A 15535-nucleotide genomic window follows, 5' to 3' on the forward strand; every position below is an offset into this window, starting at 1 on the left:
TCTATCCATCTCCTTTGTTTAGATAATACACTATGGCATTGCCCTCCCATATTTGAGTAGTCGGATAGCCCTAGGGATTTACAAAGTCTCTTCTTGGTCTAGCGTTCCAAATAAAGAATGTTTCGGCTAATCATATTCTAGTCCAAAGACCAAATTAGGCTGTCACTCAACCAACACCAAATCAAAATCCCTTCAAAGCCTCCTCAGTCCAATCCCACAATCTTTCCGCAAGGGCCCCATCCCTCGCCGTCGCATCAAGCTTCCTATCCATCAACTTCCCAACAGGCTCATAGTACCCGCCATTCCGAATCTCCGCCTTATCCACAGTAGCCGCCCAAGTCTGACTAAACGCACCCTCATGCGGCTGCAGAATCATCCACCAAGTAGTCGCATAAACAAGCATCTTCTCCTTAATCCCAAGCCCAGAAACAAGACCCGTCCCAACAACACCAGGGTGCACCGACACCGACGTGATAGCCGGAAACCTCTTCGCGAGCTCGCGCGCATACACCAAATTCGCCAATTTACTCTGTCCATACCGTATCCATGGCCCACCGAACGAAATATCCTGCGTCGTCTTGAGCTTGTCGAAGACAATTCCGCCACGCGGGTGCAGGCCCCACCCCTGTGAAGTGAGGAGTACGATGCGCGGGTCTGTGGAGGCTTCGAGGAGGGGTATGAGCTTTTTTATTAATAGTGCGTGGCCGAGGTGATTGGTGCCAAATTGCAGCTCGTATCCATCGACTGTTTGGCTCGGTGGTTGGGCCATTATCCCGGCATTGCACATTAGGATGTCTAAGGTTGAGTGTTGGCTAATGAAATGCTCGGTGACATTTTTGACAGAGGTCAAGGAGGCTAGGTCGCATTGTATGAATGTGACTGCGAGCTTGGGATTGATTTCGTGGATTTGTTTGATCGTTTTTTCTGCGCTCGTAGCATTACGGCCGCTGAGGTAGATGTGTGATGGGTTAGTGCTTGGCGAGGTGGAGTGCTGATGCTGCGCCTAGACCACCGGTTCCTAGATTGGTTGTTAGTTGGGAAATTTAGAACGCGGAAAGGATTAAGTTCATACCTCCTGTAATGAATATTGACTTCCCCGCTAGATCGGGGATCTCTTTGTCGGGATTATAGGCGAGAGGCATGGTTGATGTATGAGATTAGGGCTAGATGTGTTACGCGCAATATTGGTTGGTTCAAAGTAATGTTAGGTTGGCTTGAAATGGATAATTGTAGCTTCAAAATAAGGAGCATTGTCTAGGATTAGGTCTACTTTTTATACCTTTTGTATTGGGAGGTATGATTTCTGTGATCTGAGGGTCAGATATCAACCTACTGGCTTTGGATGTCATCAACTAACCGGATTGGGAAGCACCTGGGCATGCTGAAGTCTCCACATGTGGCTTTCCCAGCCAATGAAAGTTAGGAAAGTTAGAGTTAGGAACCTTGGAACCTTGGAATGTTCGAGCTCTCCAACCTTTGTAATCTGCCCATCTGACAATCTTGTCCACGGGTTTAAATGGTTTTTTATATCCGCTGCTAGAACGGCTTGATATTGTAACGAGTTGAATTTGTCCGAGTCCTAGAGTAGGATTTGGGTTGAATCCAACTATTTGGTTTCAGGTACCTTTTCCATATGAGACACATATAAAAGGTACCTCAAAACTAGCATCCTTTTGACCTATATATCTCAACCGTATAATTTAGTTATAGAAACATGAATCGATATTAGAAACCTAGCCTATTTAAATAAGTTGGAGAGTCGCTTTTATCTCTAGAACGCTTTTGTTATTATTTAGAAGTAGAAACGTTTAGAAGTGTATATATAGCTTAAAATTCTTCAAATCTATTCTTCTAGACCACATTTTTATTTCGACTTGCATTCTATATTACTATACTATATAGGCCACATTCGTTTACTATGACTGTTAGGTATCAAAATAATGATATGGTTGGGATATATAAGTTTAAAATATACAAATTTTAAAGTACGATACTATAAAATTAAACCTATCGACCAGTCATACGAAGCTCGATCGGTCGGAAGATGCAATAGGTCGCAGAGGAGAAGGCAAAACCCAACTCAAATCCGACGTCGCCACCAAATGCTGGGTCTCCAGCATGCTTGGCGATAGGACCCATCCACCACGTTTGGCTCATGCCCACAACAACACCGACAATACCGAAAGCAAACGCAGCAGATGCGGCGATTCCCAGGGGCAGCTTATGGGGACTGTCGTAGTCCTCTGGACGATAGCCGCCGAACCCACGACGGAAAACGAAGTGGTCAACGAGCGCAATGCCGGAGTAAATGGCCAACCAGTAAGCGATCAGGCTCATGAAGTTCTCGAGAACGGTCTCGAAGTGGTCATAACCCGGGATAGCAATGGCAAGGGAGACGCACGAGGCGAGGAAAGTCCAGATAAATCGCGGCACGCGCTGCGTAGCCCGGCTCAACACCTGCAAGGTCAAGCCGACGGAGTAGATGTTGGGGCAGTTGTTGGCGATAATGGACAGGGCCAGGATGACAAGGCAGAATTTTCCGAAGCCGCCGAGAGGCTCCAACACGGCTGCGATCAGACCGCCGTTGCCTGAGGCTAGGTAGCCCTCGGCATACTTGTTGTTAACTCCGTCGCCCATAGCTGTCGCGGACATAATGGCGATACCGAGGAATTGAGTGAAGAGTAGGGGGACGATCAGACCAAGCCAGGCAGATAAGAAGACCAAGCGACGGCTCTGGGTTTTTGGCTGGTACACGGTGTAGTCGGCAGCGTAGCTGGTCCAGCCAGTTGCGAAACCATACACAGTGGATCCAAAGGATAGACAGGAACCCATTTCAGAGATTCCAACTCCCATTGGGATGTTGATGAAATCGCCGGAGTGGGCGAATGTGCCGAACACAATGATAAACACAATGGTGGTGGGGATCCAGCTCCAATACTCATACATGTGAACGAACTTGTACCCGGCAAAGGTGACGAAGAGTGTGCAGAATGTGATGATGAGGATACCGGCGAATCCGGGGACTTGGGCATTCACTGCGTTGAGGAGCTGGGCACCGACAATGGCGTTGGCAGCAGACCAACCGACACAGGCGATAATGTTAAGGACGGCAACTAGAAAATTATAAATTAGACACGCACAACCCAATGGACATGTCGAGGTAACTTACTGAATTTCACAGGCCACCATCCGAACCAGAATCGCGAGAGCACCATCTGGCGCAGCCCAAAGGGTGGACCAAAGCACGAGAAGAAGCACACGGTCATAACACCGAGGAGGTTGAAAAAGAGACAAACCAAAATGGCATCAACGAAGCCCAAACTGAACGCCGACTTTCCAAGAACGCCAATGGCGAAGGAGCTGACGACCATGTTTGCGGCCAACCACTAGGTTTGGTCAGTGGAAAAGGCCTCTAGGCCACGGCGATCACGCCAGGTAATTGCAGGAACACACCATGCTACCGATATTGAAATAGGACGTATCGGTCCGCTCAGAATCTGGAACTCGCTCGACACCTCGCTGCTCGATGTTGAACTTGCCGGCTACGCGTTGGAGCTTAGCGTACATCGAATCACCGTATTCGAAGCTCTCGCCGGGCACGGCGCCATCACTGGAGTTGTCGAATAGCTCATTGCTATTTGAGTCGGAGGTATTGTTCACTCGGGGTGCTTTTTCCAGGTCCTCATTTGAGCTGCGGAACGTTTTGGCGAGGTTAGGGAGCATCTTTTCGGTCGAATCCTCACCAATGAAGGCGAAGGATGTAGTGTGTATATAAACGGGATTAATCGGCGAGCTGGAAAGGCTCAGCGAGACCCAGGGAGATCAGGATGAAGGAATTAAGTAAGGGACAGTGTCACATCGTCTTTTCTTTCTTTTTTTTTCGCTCCACCGACCGGGGGGAGCTGTTAATATAGTCTCACGAGAATTCTTTGCGCGTTCGGCCCCACCGACGAGCGCGCACTGTGGCAAAGATAGCCCTGTCGCGTGTTCCCCCTCGAAAAATCCATAAATTCCAGAAGACGAGCCGAATAACAAGCCTTGAGGCCCCATCAAGGAATCAGTTAAACCAATCATAACCGTCCGGATAGCCCTAGCTTATCAGCATGCCGAGGATTGTGCACTCGCTTGGCGTCTTCAACTTAGCGTTTGATTGTCATTGGATGAAGGAGTTGTGTGAGCGGATCTGAAAGTCCACAAGTGGAGTGTCCTGTCTCGGGACTTGATAAGAAGTATCTCCGACTTCCGATTATCTCCTGATAGTGACATTATCCTTGACTCCACCTCAGTAGGTACTGAAACTCTTGATGATCCTTGTACCAATCACACTTGTTCGAGATACCTGGATGTCACTTACTCTTATCATTTTGCAGGGGGGCATTCTGCGTGGCTAAACCTTGTGCTTGCGCAACACCCCCTGATTGGCAGTATCCCTGCCAATCCCCTATGGCTTTCAATCAAGCTTCCAGGTCCTTGTCAGACGGGCGACGCCGATGTGCGTGAAGCTTGACATTTGCAATTACTTCTTATCTCTCGCGGTGATTTGTGTCCCCGTGTTTCTGCGGGGGAATATCCACGTCGGGACCTAGCGCTTCTATACCCCGGACGTTCTCCGGTTGACCTCCAATGTATCCCAACCCTTGCACTTCTCAAACACGTGTAAGCCTAATGCTGTTCGATTAGAAATGGGGCAAGCGACAAATTGTGATAGTGGCCCTCCAATGTTGAGCCGGTCGCACATGCCCACGAATATCTAAGCATGTTCCGCAGACACTTGGCATGTTTGTCCTATCTCTGGGTTTTGACCATTCTTTTCCCATTGAGAACTATAGCCAGCCAGGGCAAAGGCCGCATAGATTGCCATTATGGGCTTGAGGTGTGATTGCGGACCAGATCTCTTGACATACCCGATCATGCAACCTTGCTATCTATTCTTGATTCTGTCTAGCGCGTTTAGCGCAAATCGCCAGCTCTTCATTGGCCTCAAAGATGGGAGGCCGTACCTGACATGGGACTTTGCGGCCAGTTTCCTCACTCATCGTTCCTGCAGTGCAGGGACGTCACAAATCTAGTGAAAGCGCAGCATGCCTAGCAAGATTACAATGCAATGCGGGGGGAAACACCTAGGTTTGTCTTAGGTAACTCTCTAGGTTCCATATTCAAGCGGTCATGCCCTATCGCAAACTTGCCAGCAGGGCGTCGTGTCTGGTGGGACGAACCTGGGATATTCCTCCCTGCCTTTGGAGATTATAATTACGGCAATAGTACTAACTGGCGGGGAAATTGAGGAAATTGGGAAAGCAAAGTTCAATTGTGTCATCGGAGTTAACAGATCTTGAGGATGATCTTATGGGCCTTTCGCCGATTGAAGATATCGTACGCTTCAGCAGCCTTCTCCATCCCCATATGGACATCACAGAGAAAGGCTACCTTGTCCTGGACCCTTCCTAGACATTCTAGCGCCTCCTCGAAGATACCTCGCACCGGGCATCTACCCCACGCCATCGTCGCGTTTTTCGCATGCAACATGGGCCCTGAGAAGGTGTAGTCTCCAAGATAAACGCCAACAGAGCTAACAAAGCCAAAAGGACGTATCATTGATAGTCCCTGTTGCATTGCTTCATGTGTGCCCACTACCTCCAACACAACATCTGCGCCTCGCCCGTCGGTCGCATCCCGGATGACAGCTTCGGGGTTTTCATCGAGAAGTAATGGCTTTGCCCCCATTTTCTCTGCCTCTGCCAGTCTCTCTGGTACCATGTCAATCGCATAGACATTTGGGCACCATGTGAGGGCGCTTGCAATAGCGCAGATGCCAACAGGTCCACATCCTACGACGGCAACCACGCTCTCCTTGGCTTCCTCTTTAGGCATGTTCTTCAGGAAGCGGGCCGCACAAAAGTATCCCGTCGGGAAGATGTCTGACATCAGAACTAGCAACTCTGGGCGGACTTCCTTCGGGGAGTGGACGAGTGTTGTATCTGCGTAGGGAACTCGCACATACTCTGATTGCCCGCCATCGATTCCTATCCCATGAGAGCGATTCCCTGCGTAATGCCGTTAGGGGGGGAGTAAAAGATATTGTCGTCGTGTACTATACGTACCAAAAAGTAGACTTTTGTTACACCGGCTAGTTTGCCTGCGCTGGCAATAGAAACACTCGCCGCATTGAGTGGTGAACGGAGTCTGTGACGAGCTAGTAAGACGCATAATTCTTCTACTGTTTAGGTATCATGGTGGGATTCTTACCACTACCTCATCCCCCGTCTTGAAGTCCTTCACCTGTGCTCCTACCGCATGCACTGTTCCCACGAACTCGTGCCCGGGTATGAAATCTGCTGGGATCTTCTGGTGGCCACGAAACCAATGAAGATCACTTCCACAAACACCGGCCACTTTGACTTTGAGGATAACGTCGGTAGGGTCGATTATTGTTGGATGCCCGGATGCCTAAGGCATCACATGTAAATAGAACCCAGATAGTTTGCCTGCTCTCTCGTCCTCTCTTTCTCCTCTTCGTCCACCAGAATACATACAGTGCTTTCTCTATGAACTTACACGTATTGTATCAGGTTATGAGCCTCTTTTGCTAGTTGGACCACTAGCAACTCTTTTCTCTGAAGCTATTTTCATCTGGAGACTTTTGACGATCTGACCCCACAGTGGATCCACCTTTGTGCGTGGTACACTACACGGATTCGGATCCAGCCAATAACATCCAGGAAATCCTTCGAGCCCCGCCGGCAAAAGCTCCGTTTAGCTTTACAATCCAATCATGGCAGACGTCGCGACCGGAAATGTGGGGGACACCAACCCACAAACCCCCCCTCCCGGCGTACCGCCTAACACGATTGATCCCAATGAAGTCCCGTCCTTGAACGATCCGATCCAATTTGCGCAGGATGCCAGTGACAGCGAGGATGAGGATAACAAGCCGTCCCATCAGGGACATGGTCTGCCAACGATTGCAATGACCAAAATTCAGAAAGTGAGGACACTGGAGCACAATGACACTGATCCAAGTGGTTGGAAACAGGCACTGGCTTACCAGTTGATCCCATACGCTTTGGAATGGCTGCTAGAAAGCGACATTCCCCGACCTCCCAAGTCACATGCTTCGTTTGAAAGATGGAAGTACTGGTCTCGCTTAGTTGCAAGCTGGATGTACAATCAAATCGATGTCACACTACAGAACAAGCTGCGCAATTTGTCAAAGATGCCTAAGTACGCTGATCAATTGTACGATGAGCTTATGGCTATGACACAAGGCAGTGACCGGATGCAAACTGCATTCCTTGAGATGAGGAAGTTCGATAAGATGAAACGATCGGATTACAACTCAGCAAGCGAGTACATTGAGGAGTACCAGCGACAGTACCATGTGCTTGCTCGATTCAAGGCAGCACCGCACCCAGCACACGGCCTATCACAAGTCCTTCAAAACCTTGAATTGGAAGTCAAAAAGGTCCAGTTTATTAGGGAAGAAGTCGCAGGTCTCGAACCCAAGAAACTCAATCTCGACAAGGTGGAGGAGTACTGGAGAGCACTCCAAGCAGCTGCTGACATGGAAGGTGTCACCAATGCTGTCTACAATAACAATGCCGGCCGTGGCCGAGGCAATGGAAGAGGTGGTCGTGGAGGAAACCGTGGTGGCCGAGGTGGTCACAACAACGGTCACAACAATGACGATAACACCCAATCCAGCAAAGACATCAATGCTATCGACGAAGACGTAGCCACTGCTAAAAAGAAGAAGAAGAGAGGTCTTCGCAAGCAGCCTGCCGACGGCAAAGACATTCATGACTACGCAAAAGAGATGCGTAATGGCACACAAAAGGATGACAATAACATGTGTTCATTCTGCGGCTTTGGACCGCACACTGCAAAGAGATGTGCCTATCTCAGTGACAACCCACCAGCCTCGTGGGAACCGTCCGGCAACTTGTGGGCCTATTCAAAGGCTATCCAGAGAACTCAACGTCAAGATGGACAGAACAATATGGTTGTTGCAGCTGCCAATTCTGTTGACAGGAAGAATGATTGGTTGCTAGACACTGGTTCTGACAAGACATTGACACACGATCTCGAGGACTTCCACACATACCAACTGGATCACCCTGACACAGCTTATGCGTACAAGGATTACTCTGGTAATAGAGTCGTCACGCTAGGCCACGGTGAAGTCATTGTAAGGGCTGCCCTGCCAGGTTTGGATGGAAAGACGTACTCGTTCATGACAACTGGTTACTACACTCCTGGGGGACACGGCAAGCTATTTGGCATGCAAAAGCTTCTTGAAGAACAAGATATCTCTTACGACACACGCACTAAGAATCTCACAAATGGAAGGGGAGACATCCTAGGGTATGCAGACACGTCAACAGGTGTCCCGTACCTTGTCAGTCCGAAGGACGATGATGACCCCAATGAGATCAAATCGGACACAGATTCCGACGATGACGATGAGATTGGATTTGTGAACAAAGTGACTGCGTACGAGATCCACAGACGTCTCGGACATGCTGGAAAAGCTCGCATTGCTTCCACACTACAACATGCTGAACAACTAGGTGATGATGAGCAGTACGGCACGGAACACTTCGATTGTGACGCCTGTTTTCAAGGCAAGTCAAAGCTCAAGATATCCCGTCAACAACAGGCGAGGGTACAAGATGTAGCATGGAAATTCCACGTTGATACACAGCCAATGAAACCCACTGGGCCAAACGGAGAGAACTACTGGCTACCAGTCGTTGATGATGCTACTCGATTAATTGAGGGAATCATGCTAAAGAACAAAAGTGATGCTTACCATAAGCTTACTGCGTTCTGTGAGAAGATCAAATTACTCACCGGCAGATACCCAGGCATCTGGCGAATGGATGGCGGTACAGAGTTTAAAGAGTTCATCAAATGGGGTGAGAAGCATGGTATGACTTTTGAGACCACACCACCTTACACCGCAGAGCCAAATGGTACGGTGGAACGTTTCGGTGGACATATCAATGACATACAGAGAACGATGATCATCGATGCGAAGATGCCGGAAGAGATGTGGCCGTATGCGACAGACACAGCCATCTACATCTACAACAGACTAGTCAATCCAAAGACTAAGATCTCGCCGCTCACACATTGGCGTCAAGAACTTGAAATTGCAAACCCAGAGCCTTCCTTGAAGCACCTTAGACCATGGGGATCAGCTGCATACGTCCACATTCCGAAGCCTAAGAGGACACAGGCTAGGAAAGCAGCACCCAGAGCGTGGAAAGGTATGCTTGTTGGCTATGAGGGGGACGGTGGTCATGTTTACAAAGTGTGGGATCCAGTCACGAAGAAACTGGTAGTGTCTCGTGATGTTGGTTTTCCGCAACCTGGAGATGACGATGGTATGGGACCAACACCAGCTAGCAAAGCACCCACCGATCCCAAGGATCCTGATGATGATGATGATGTCGTCGGATTCATGCCTGTCTCACTGTCGCAAGAAGACGAGATCTCGAAGCCAGAAAAGAAGCAGCAGCAAGTAGTACGTACACTACAGGTACAAACTCCTACACGATTAGCTGTACAAGCACCTGTTACGCCGTCTACAATTCATCTTCCAACAATTCATGGCAGTGCATCTACAATGCCTGAGACACCACAGAAGGCACCACCGCAGAGAACAATCATTCCGCCAATAAAACAGCGCAAACTCTTTCAAAGTTTTCTCCCAACTGTGGGAGAGGAGCCCATGATGACAGGCGCGAGAATCACTGAGATCACGGATCCTACCACTGAGAGCGTCTCACAGGTTTTGGACATTGAGCGGAAGAAAGAAGATCTCGGAAGAAGACTTCAACAACTGTCAACCCAAGTGTCTCAACTTGCTGAAAGTATGGACGATATTCGTCGAGATACCGACAACATTGAGAGAGCTGTCACCGAGGAATCAGAAGATATGACTCCTTCTCCAGAGCGACAGAGAACAGATTACCAATACCCTTTCTCATCTACTACTCAACAAGCTTCTCCCGTTCAACAAGCTAGTGTGTCACCAAGTCGTGAGATCACACAAGCTCCACCAGTTCCTCAAGCCAGTGTGTCACCAAGTCGTGAGACCACACAGGCTACACCCGCTCGACAAATCAGTGTGTCACCAAGTCGTGAGATCACACAGGCTATCGATACAACGGAGACAACGACAAGCACTGAGAACACACCGGTTACTGCGAGATCAGAGATGTCACCAAGCCGTGAGATCATCTCAATTGAGTCATCGCCAGATCCTATCTCTCAGGACCCAGCTACACCGGCTCCCACCCTACCCCGCCGATCGAGACGAGCGAATATCGGGATTGCACCTGACCGATACCACGATCCAAAGCAGAAACACCTCGCTGTCGAGTACGAGAAACGAGACCGAGATATTCAACGAGCTGCCACAAGGGCAAAGGCGAAGGACTCGGGCGGTAACAACGTGACGGAGGGTGATGGACAGGGGTCTGCGGGACCTAGTGCGATGTCTGCAACAGCTGATGTGACAATGGACAAAGTCGATATTGACGAACCATTTCTCTACAATGGAAAGCCGCTATGCGCAAAGGACGTTGACTTGCCATCTACGTACAAGCAAGCGCAAAAGAGCCCTTTCTGGCCTCAATGGCAAGAGGCTATGCAAAGACAACTTAGTGATCTCGAGGCTAAAGGCACATGGAGCTTGATCCTTAAGCCGTCAAAAGCTAAGGTACTGCCAGGACAATGGAGATTCACTGTCAAATCCAACACCAGAGATGAAGTCTACGATTTCAAAGCACGATGGGTGGTATGTGGCAACTTCCAAGACAAAAATGATGGAGAAACATATGCCCCTGTCGTCGCCGAATGTATGATCAAAATCGTTCTCACACTGATTGCAGTGTATGGTCTAAAATGGAGGCAAGTTGACTTCACTGCTGCATATCTCAATGCTTCACGTGAAGATGTGGAGACAGTCTATATGAGACAACCTACAGGTTTTGAGTACGCAGATGCACAAGGAGACAAGAAACACTGGGTGTGTACACTCAATCAAGCGCTCTTCGGATTGCGAGACTCTGCTTTCCTATGGAACGAAGAGATGGACTGCAAACTACGTCAGATTGGCTTTCGTCCGCTGGATGATGATCCTTGCGTTTATATCAAAGGCAAAGGCATGAATTTGACTATTATGATGATCCATGTTGACGATTTCATCATTGCTGCACCATCCGACGATGACATTGAGCAAGTTGTCAGCGAACTTCGTCAGTACTACGACTTGAAGGACCTCGGTGAGCCAAAGCAGTATTTGAACTGTGCGCTCGACAGAGACTACGCCAACGGGACAATCACTATGTCACAGAAAGCGTACGTGCAAAAGGTGCTACGTATGGCTAAAACCTCTGGCTGGAAAGACACGCCATTGCCAGCTGTATGGAGAGAGACACCAGCCGATGCGACCAATGCACTAGATGACGATGCTTTTGATCAATATCAGTCTATCGTGGGGATGTTAAACTGGTTGGCAGTCAAGACACGACCAGACATTCGCTTCGCAGTGACACGCTTACAGCATCGACTAGCAAATCCCACTCTTTCTGACTACAAAGCAATGCAACATGTTGTGAAGTATCTGAGACGAAAACCTGATATCGGAATTATCCTCGGTCGAACTGGCGAACTTCGCTTCCATGCACACACAGATGCTTCACATACGGACTGGGAAGATAGCAAATCGACAGAAGGAAGCGTCTGGTACCTTGCCGGATCACCTATTATGTGGTCTACGAAGAAGCAGACGATCACGGCCAATTCGACGACAGTTGCTGAGTGGTGTGCACTGGATCAACCTAGTCGTGATGCAATGTGGTTGAACAAGATCGCACGATCATTTATGCTCCCAGAGCAGCGTCCTACAGAGATCTACACTGACAACATCAACTCACAATTGCTTCTCTCGAAGAAAGGAGGCAAATCGGCGAACAGATGGCTTAATCTTCGTTACTTCTTTGTCAAAGATGCAGTGGCGCAAGGACATGTTGAGATTCATCGAGTGAACACCAAGCGAAATGCCGCAGATGGATTTACCAAGGCTCTTGCAAAGGATCAATTCAAGATCTTTACCGAGCTAATTGGCATGTGCTAAATCCACAAGAAATTTGCAGAGTTTTACTATGTATGCCGGAACTGGAGATCTTGATAGGGAGTGCATGCAGGATTCTATGAGGGGGATGTTGGATGCCCGGATGCCTAAGGCATCACATGTAAATAGAACCCAGATAGTTTGCCTGCTCTCTCGTCCTCTCTTTCTCCTCTTCGTCCACCAGAATACATACAGTGCTTTCTCTATGAACTTACACGTATTGTATCAATTATCTGAGGTACAGGTCTGTCTTCGACGACTATCTGGCCGACCCCTTTGAAAACAACTGCTCGCATTGTCGCCATTGGGAGATTTTACCGCGCAGGAGTATTGGAGAAATGAGGTTCCAGCAGCTTTCAAATTGAAGCCAAAGATCATGGCCGGGTCGTTGGTCATATATAAACCTTTGGGGATTTCCTGGGTATAGCGTTAGCGGGATTCCCCAAATCCTGAATATCCGGGCTCCACTGGATCCACCCTATGAGTCCCCCATGGCTACCCCGTACTTTGGGGGAGGTTGGAGAAACCACTCTTACGCATAGAGGGTATTCTTGTCAACATATTTCCCCAACTCTAGCCAGAAGGTCTAAATATATTCATAGCTTGTAGATAATGCTCACAATAACAAATGACCCATACACCGTTGTTGCATACACATTATGGTCGAGATACCCACCTCACAAGCAACAGTGACAGTCAAGGTCATAGATACTACGTTGCGCATGACCTGCGACTCAGATGCATTTATCGAACCTTCAATCGGCGGAGCCGATAATGCACTGCACATGAAAACAATGTGTTTTTTGCTCCACAATCATGAGCAGAACAAGAGTATCTTATTTGACTGCGGTTCTCGGAAAGATCCATGGCAAGGGTCTCCATACACAACAAAGATGCTCCGCAACCATGTCCATTGGTTCGACATTGAGAAAGGTGTTGATGAGGTCCTGCAGGATGCAGAATTTGACCTGACCAAATTAGGTACGTGCTAGCCATAGTGACCAGAACTTAAAGTCCTTCTCCATAAGCTGACGACGACACAGACGCTATAATATGGAGCCACTGGCACTGGGACCATATCGGTTTCCTAAGTCCACGAAATTAGTCGTTGGCCCTGGGTTCATAAATCATTTTACTCCAGGATGGCCTAGGAATCCTGAGGGTGTCTTGCTCGATTGTGACATTGAGTATGTCCCCCACAACATCTACCCCCGTTGAACCTGTTTATTGATATGGCCTTGACGTATCAGAGGTCGAGACCTGGTTGAGCCAACCTATCCCCTTGAAATTGGTGGGTTTAAGGCGCATGACTACTTCGGCGATCGCTCATTTTACCTTCTTGATGTCCCTGGGGTACGTAAATTCATCAGCGAACATGCCGACTATTTGAATACAATACCTGATGGTCCAAAATAGCACGCAGTCGGACATATCTGCGGTCTCGCTAGAACAACACCAACCACATTTGTATTCTTGGGGGGCGATTGCTGCCATTTTGCTGGCACGTTGCGGCCGGCAGTGGGATATCCGGTACCCTGTTGTCCTGATTCTGCGAGCAAAATGGGGCCCCAAGGGATGGAAAGCCCACGATATTGCATCTCTTCGAGCTCTAGGTCGGCCTACTGCGATCCAGACACTTCCCAGAAAAGTATCGAGAATTTGAAGGCGTTCGACACAAATCCGAACATTTTTACCTGCTTGGCTCATGACAACATACTGCTCGACATTTTACCGCTCTTCAACACGGCCACTGAGAGAAACATCAACGATTGGAAAGAACAAGAATACAAAAAGCGGGCCTATTGGGGGTTCTTGCGGGAAATTCCGGAGTTCACTTCGGCAGACATTTCAGTCAGTAGTAGATAGCAAATCCAATCCTAGCTATCAACCTAAGATCTAAGTTTAAACAACGTCAAATTAGCTCATACATCTAGGATAAGCGTTAATTATTGTGCCGGGTTCGCGTATTAATTCGAAGTTCATCTCGGGCCTCGGCGTATACATATCCGACGAGAGTACACAGGGCTGTTTGTCTTATGCACTCCTCTGTACGGTGGAATGATAATGAGAAGAATTACGTATAGGCTCTAATGTTCCTAACCCATATCTTTCCAAGTCGCCACTCATATTCGCTAGCCTTAGAAGACCTAAACCGAAGTTTAATCCCCCGCCCAAACGATCGTGTTTCTAAAACTTTCCCCAGCGTCCCCTGTTTCTAGTTTGGGGGCGAATACAATTTGAAATTTGAAAACCATCGGACAATGCTCCCACGTAGATAGAAACTCGCTCTAGTATTGTTACGTTCTGTTTCTACGCTTTCCTCGCCTGTTGGTATCTTATTTCGAGGTATTGTCACGACAATAGGTGCTTTCCACAGCTAGCTCAAAATCTGCTAGGTTGGACTAGGTACGAATAAACGGTTGCTTACCTGGTTAACAAGCAACAAATTTCATTCTCATACCTGAACTACTAGGTTCGTTAACCTAGTATTTCCAGAAACAAAAGGGCTTTCGCTTGAGGAAATTGCACAAGTTTTCGGTGATAGGGCTGTTAAGGGGCCTGGGTCCGCCGGTTCTGAAGACAACGTCTTGGAGGAGTGTTATGGAAATGAAGGAGGTTCTATTTATTAGGAGTCAGTAGGATGGCTGGTTCCATGGCTAGTTGGGTAAAAAAAGGATGTATCTATGTAGGCGGACAATTGACATGTTTGGCCAAGAAGAAACCGGTAACGCTATTTGCGACTTGCCAAGAACGTTTAATGTCCTTGGTGAAAATGTAGCTGGGAAGACACATATCAGTATCGTTCATTTTCCCCTTTGTCGTTGAGCGACAAGCTTTGGGGGTGGTTTGGGGGAAATTGGGGGAAATTGGGGTACGAATTCCATCTGCCCGTTTCGACAGTTTCATACTCCCATTGACGTTCCTCCCATGCGTGAATGCCTTGCTCCATCCTCCAAATATTTGTGTCAATGCGTCGGCGTAGCATGTAGACGATTGTAGTCGCCGTGTAGCCTGACCTGGTTTGAAAGGCTCTCCTCAACCCTCTTCCCTCCCCATGTTTGGGTTCATTGCGGAGTGTCGGTCTCCACCCTCAGTCTCATTCTCCTACATGCCAGCCTGTGCAGCCACTGAACGTGCGATGCTACGTTTCCTATGAGCCCTTTTGTATGAAGCACATGGCAATAGATGGTTGTTATAGAGGTTAGGCCCATAGCCCACTGCGGGTTGGGCTTTGGGCCTGGGGTGGGGGCCCATTTGTGGGCTTTGCGGAAGTCTAATAATTAGAGGTACAGGGGGTGCTCAACTAAATTATGGCATAGCAACAGCAGAAGCTTCAGCAATAGCAGAAATAACAGTTAATACTAGACGAAGGCTGCTTGAGAACATTTCGGG

General features: G+C 48.4%; 5 protein-coding genes across 5 annotated transcripts; 1 reads left to right on the plus strand and 4 right to left on the minus strand.

Moving 5' to 3' along the window:
• Window positions 1-181: 181 nt before the first annotated feature.
• On the minus strand, window positions 182-787 carry N7455_005463 (uncharacterized protein; the record flags this gene model as incomplete). Its single annotated transcript, XM_065605039.1, has 1 exon — window positions 182-787. One exon carries the CDS (start codon window positions 785-787, stop codon window positions 182-184), a length of 606 nt encoding a protein of 201 aa, XP_065461939.1.
• Window positions 788-968: 181 nt separating this feature from the next.
• N7455_005464 (uncharacterized protein) lies at window positions 969-1469 on the minus strand (the record flags this gene model as incomplete). The annotated part of the gene is made up of 4 exons (XM_040957132.2): window positions 1358-1469; window positions 1280-1303; window positions 1073-1233; window positions 969-1018 (listed from the first exon to the last, which is right to left on the minus strand). The coding sequence occupies exons 3-4, from the start codon at window positions 1140-1142 to the stop codon at window positions 969-971; spliced, it is 120 nt and encodes a 39-aa protein (XP_040812494.2). The 5' UTR covers window positions 1143-1233; window positions 1280-1303; window positions 1358-1469.
• Window positions 1470-2007: 538 nt separating this feature from the next.
• N7455_005465 (cytosine permease) lies at window positions 2008-3723 on the minus strand (the record flags this gene model as incomplete). Its single annotated transcript, XM_040957095.2, has 3 exons — window positions 2008-3113; window positions 3170-3386; window positions 3454-3723. The coding sequence occupies 3 exons, from the start codon at window positions 3721-3723 to the stop codon at window positions 2008-2010; spliced, it is 1593 nt and encodes a 530-aa protein (XP_040812464.1).
• A 1599-nt stretch (window positions 3724-5322) lies between these two features.
• N7455_005466 (uncharacterized protein) lies at window positions 5323-6207 on the minus strand (the record flags this gene model as incomplete). The annotated part of the gene is made up of 2 exons (XM_040957168.2): window positions 5323-6044; window positions 6102-6207. The coding sequence occupies 2 exons, from the start codon at window positions 6205-6207 to the stop codon at window positions 5323-5325; spliced, it is 828 nt and encodes a 275-aa protein (XP_040812458.2).
• A 6594-nt stretch (window positions 6208-12801) lies between these two features.
• N7455_005467 (MBL fold metallo-hydrolase) lies at window positions 12802-14008 on the plus strand (the record flags this gene model as incomplete). The annotated part of the gene is made up of 4 exons (XM_065605040.1): window positions 12802-13123; window positions 13248-13329; window positions 13393-13495; window positions 13559-14008. The coding sequence occupies 4 exons, from the start codon at window positions 12802-12804 to the stop codon at window positions 14006-14008; spliced, it is 957 nt and encodes a 318-aa protein (XP_065461940.1).
• Between the last annotated feature and the right edge of the window lie 1527 nt (window positions 14009-15535).

Source organism: Penicillium solitum, assembly GCF_028829755.1.
Source record: "Penicillium solitum strain IBT 25940 chromosome Unknown utg000003l_segment0_segment0, whole genome shotgun sequence".
NCBI lineage: Eukaryota > Fungi > Ascomycota > Eurotiomycetes > Eurotiales > Aspergillaceae > Penicillium > Penicillium solitum.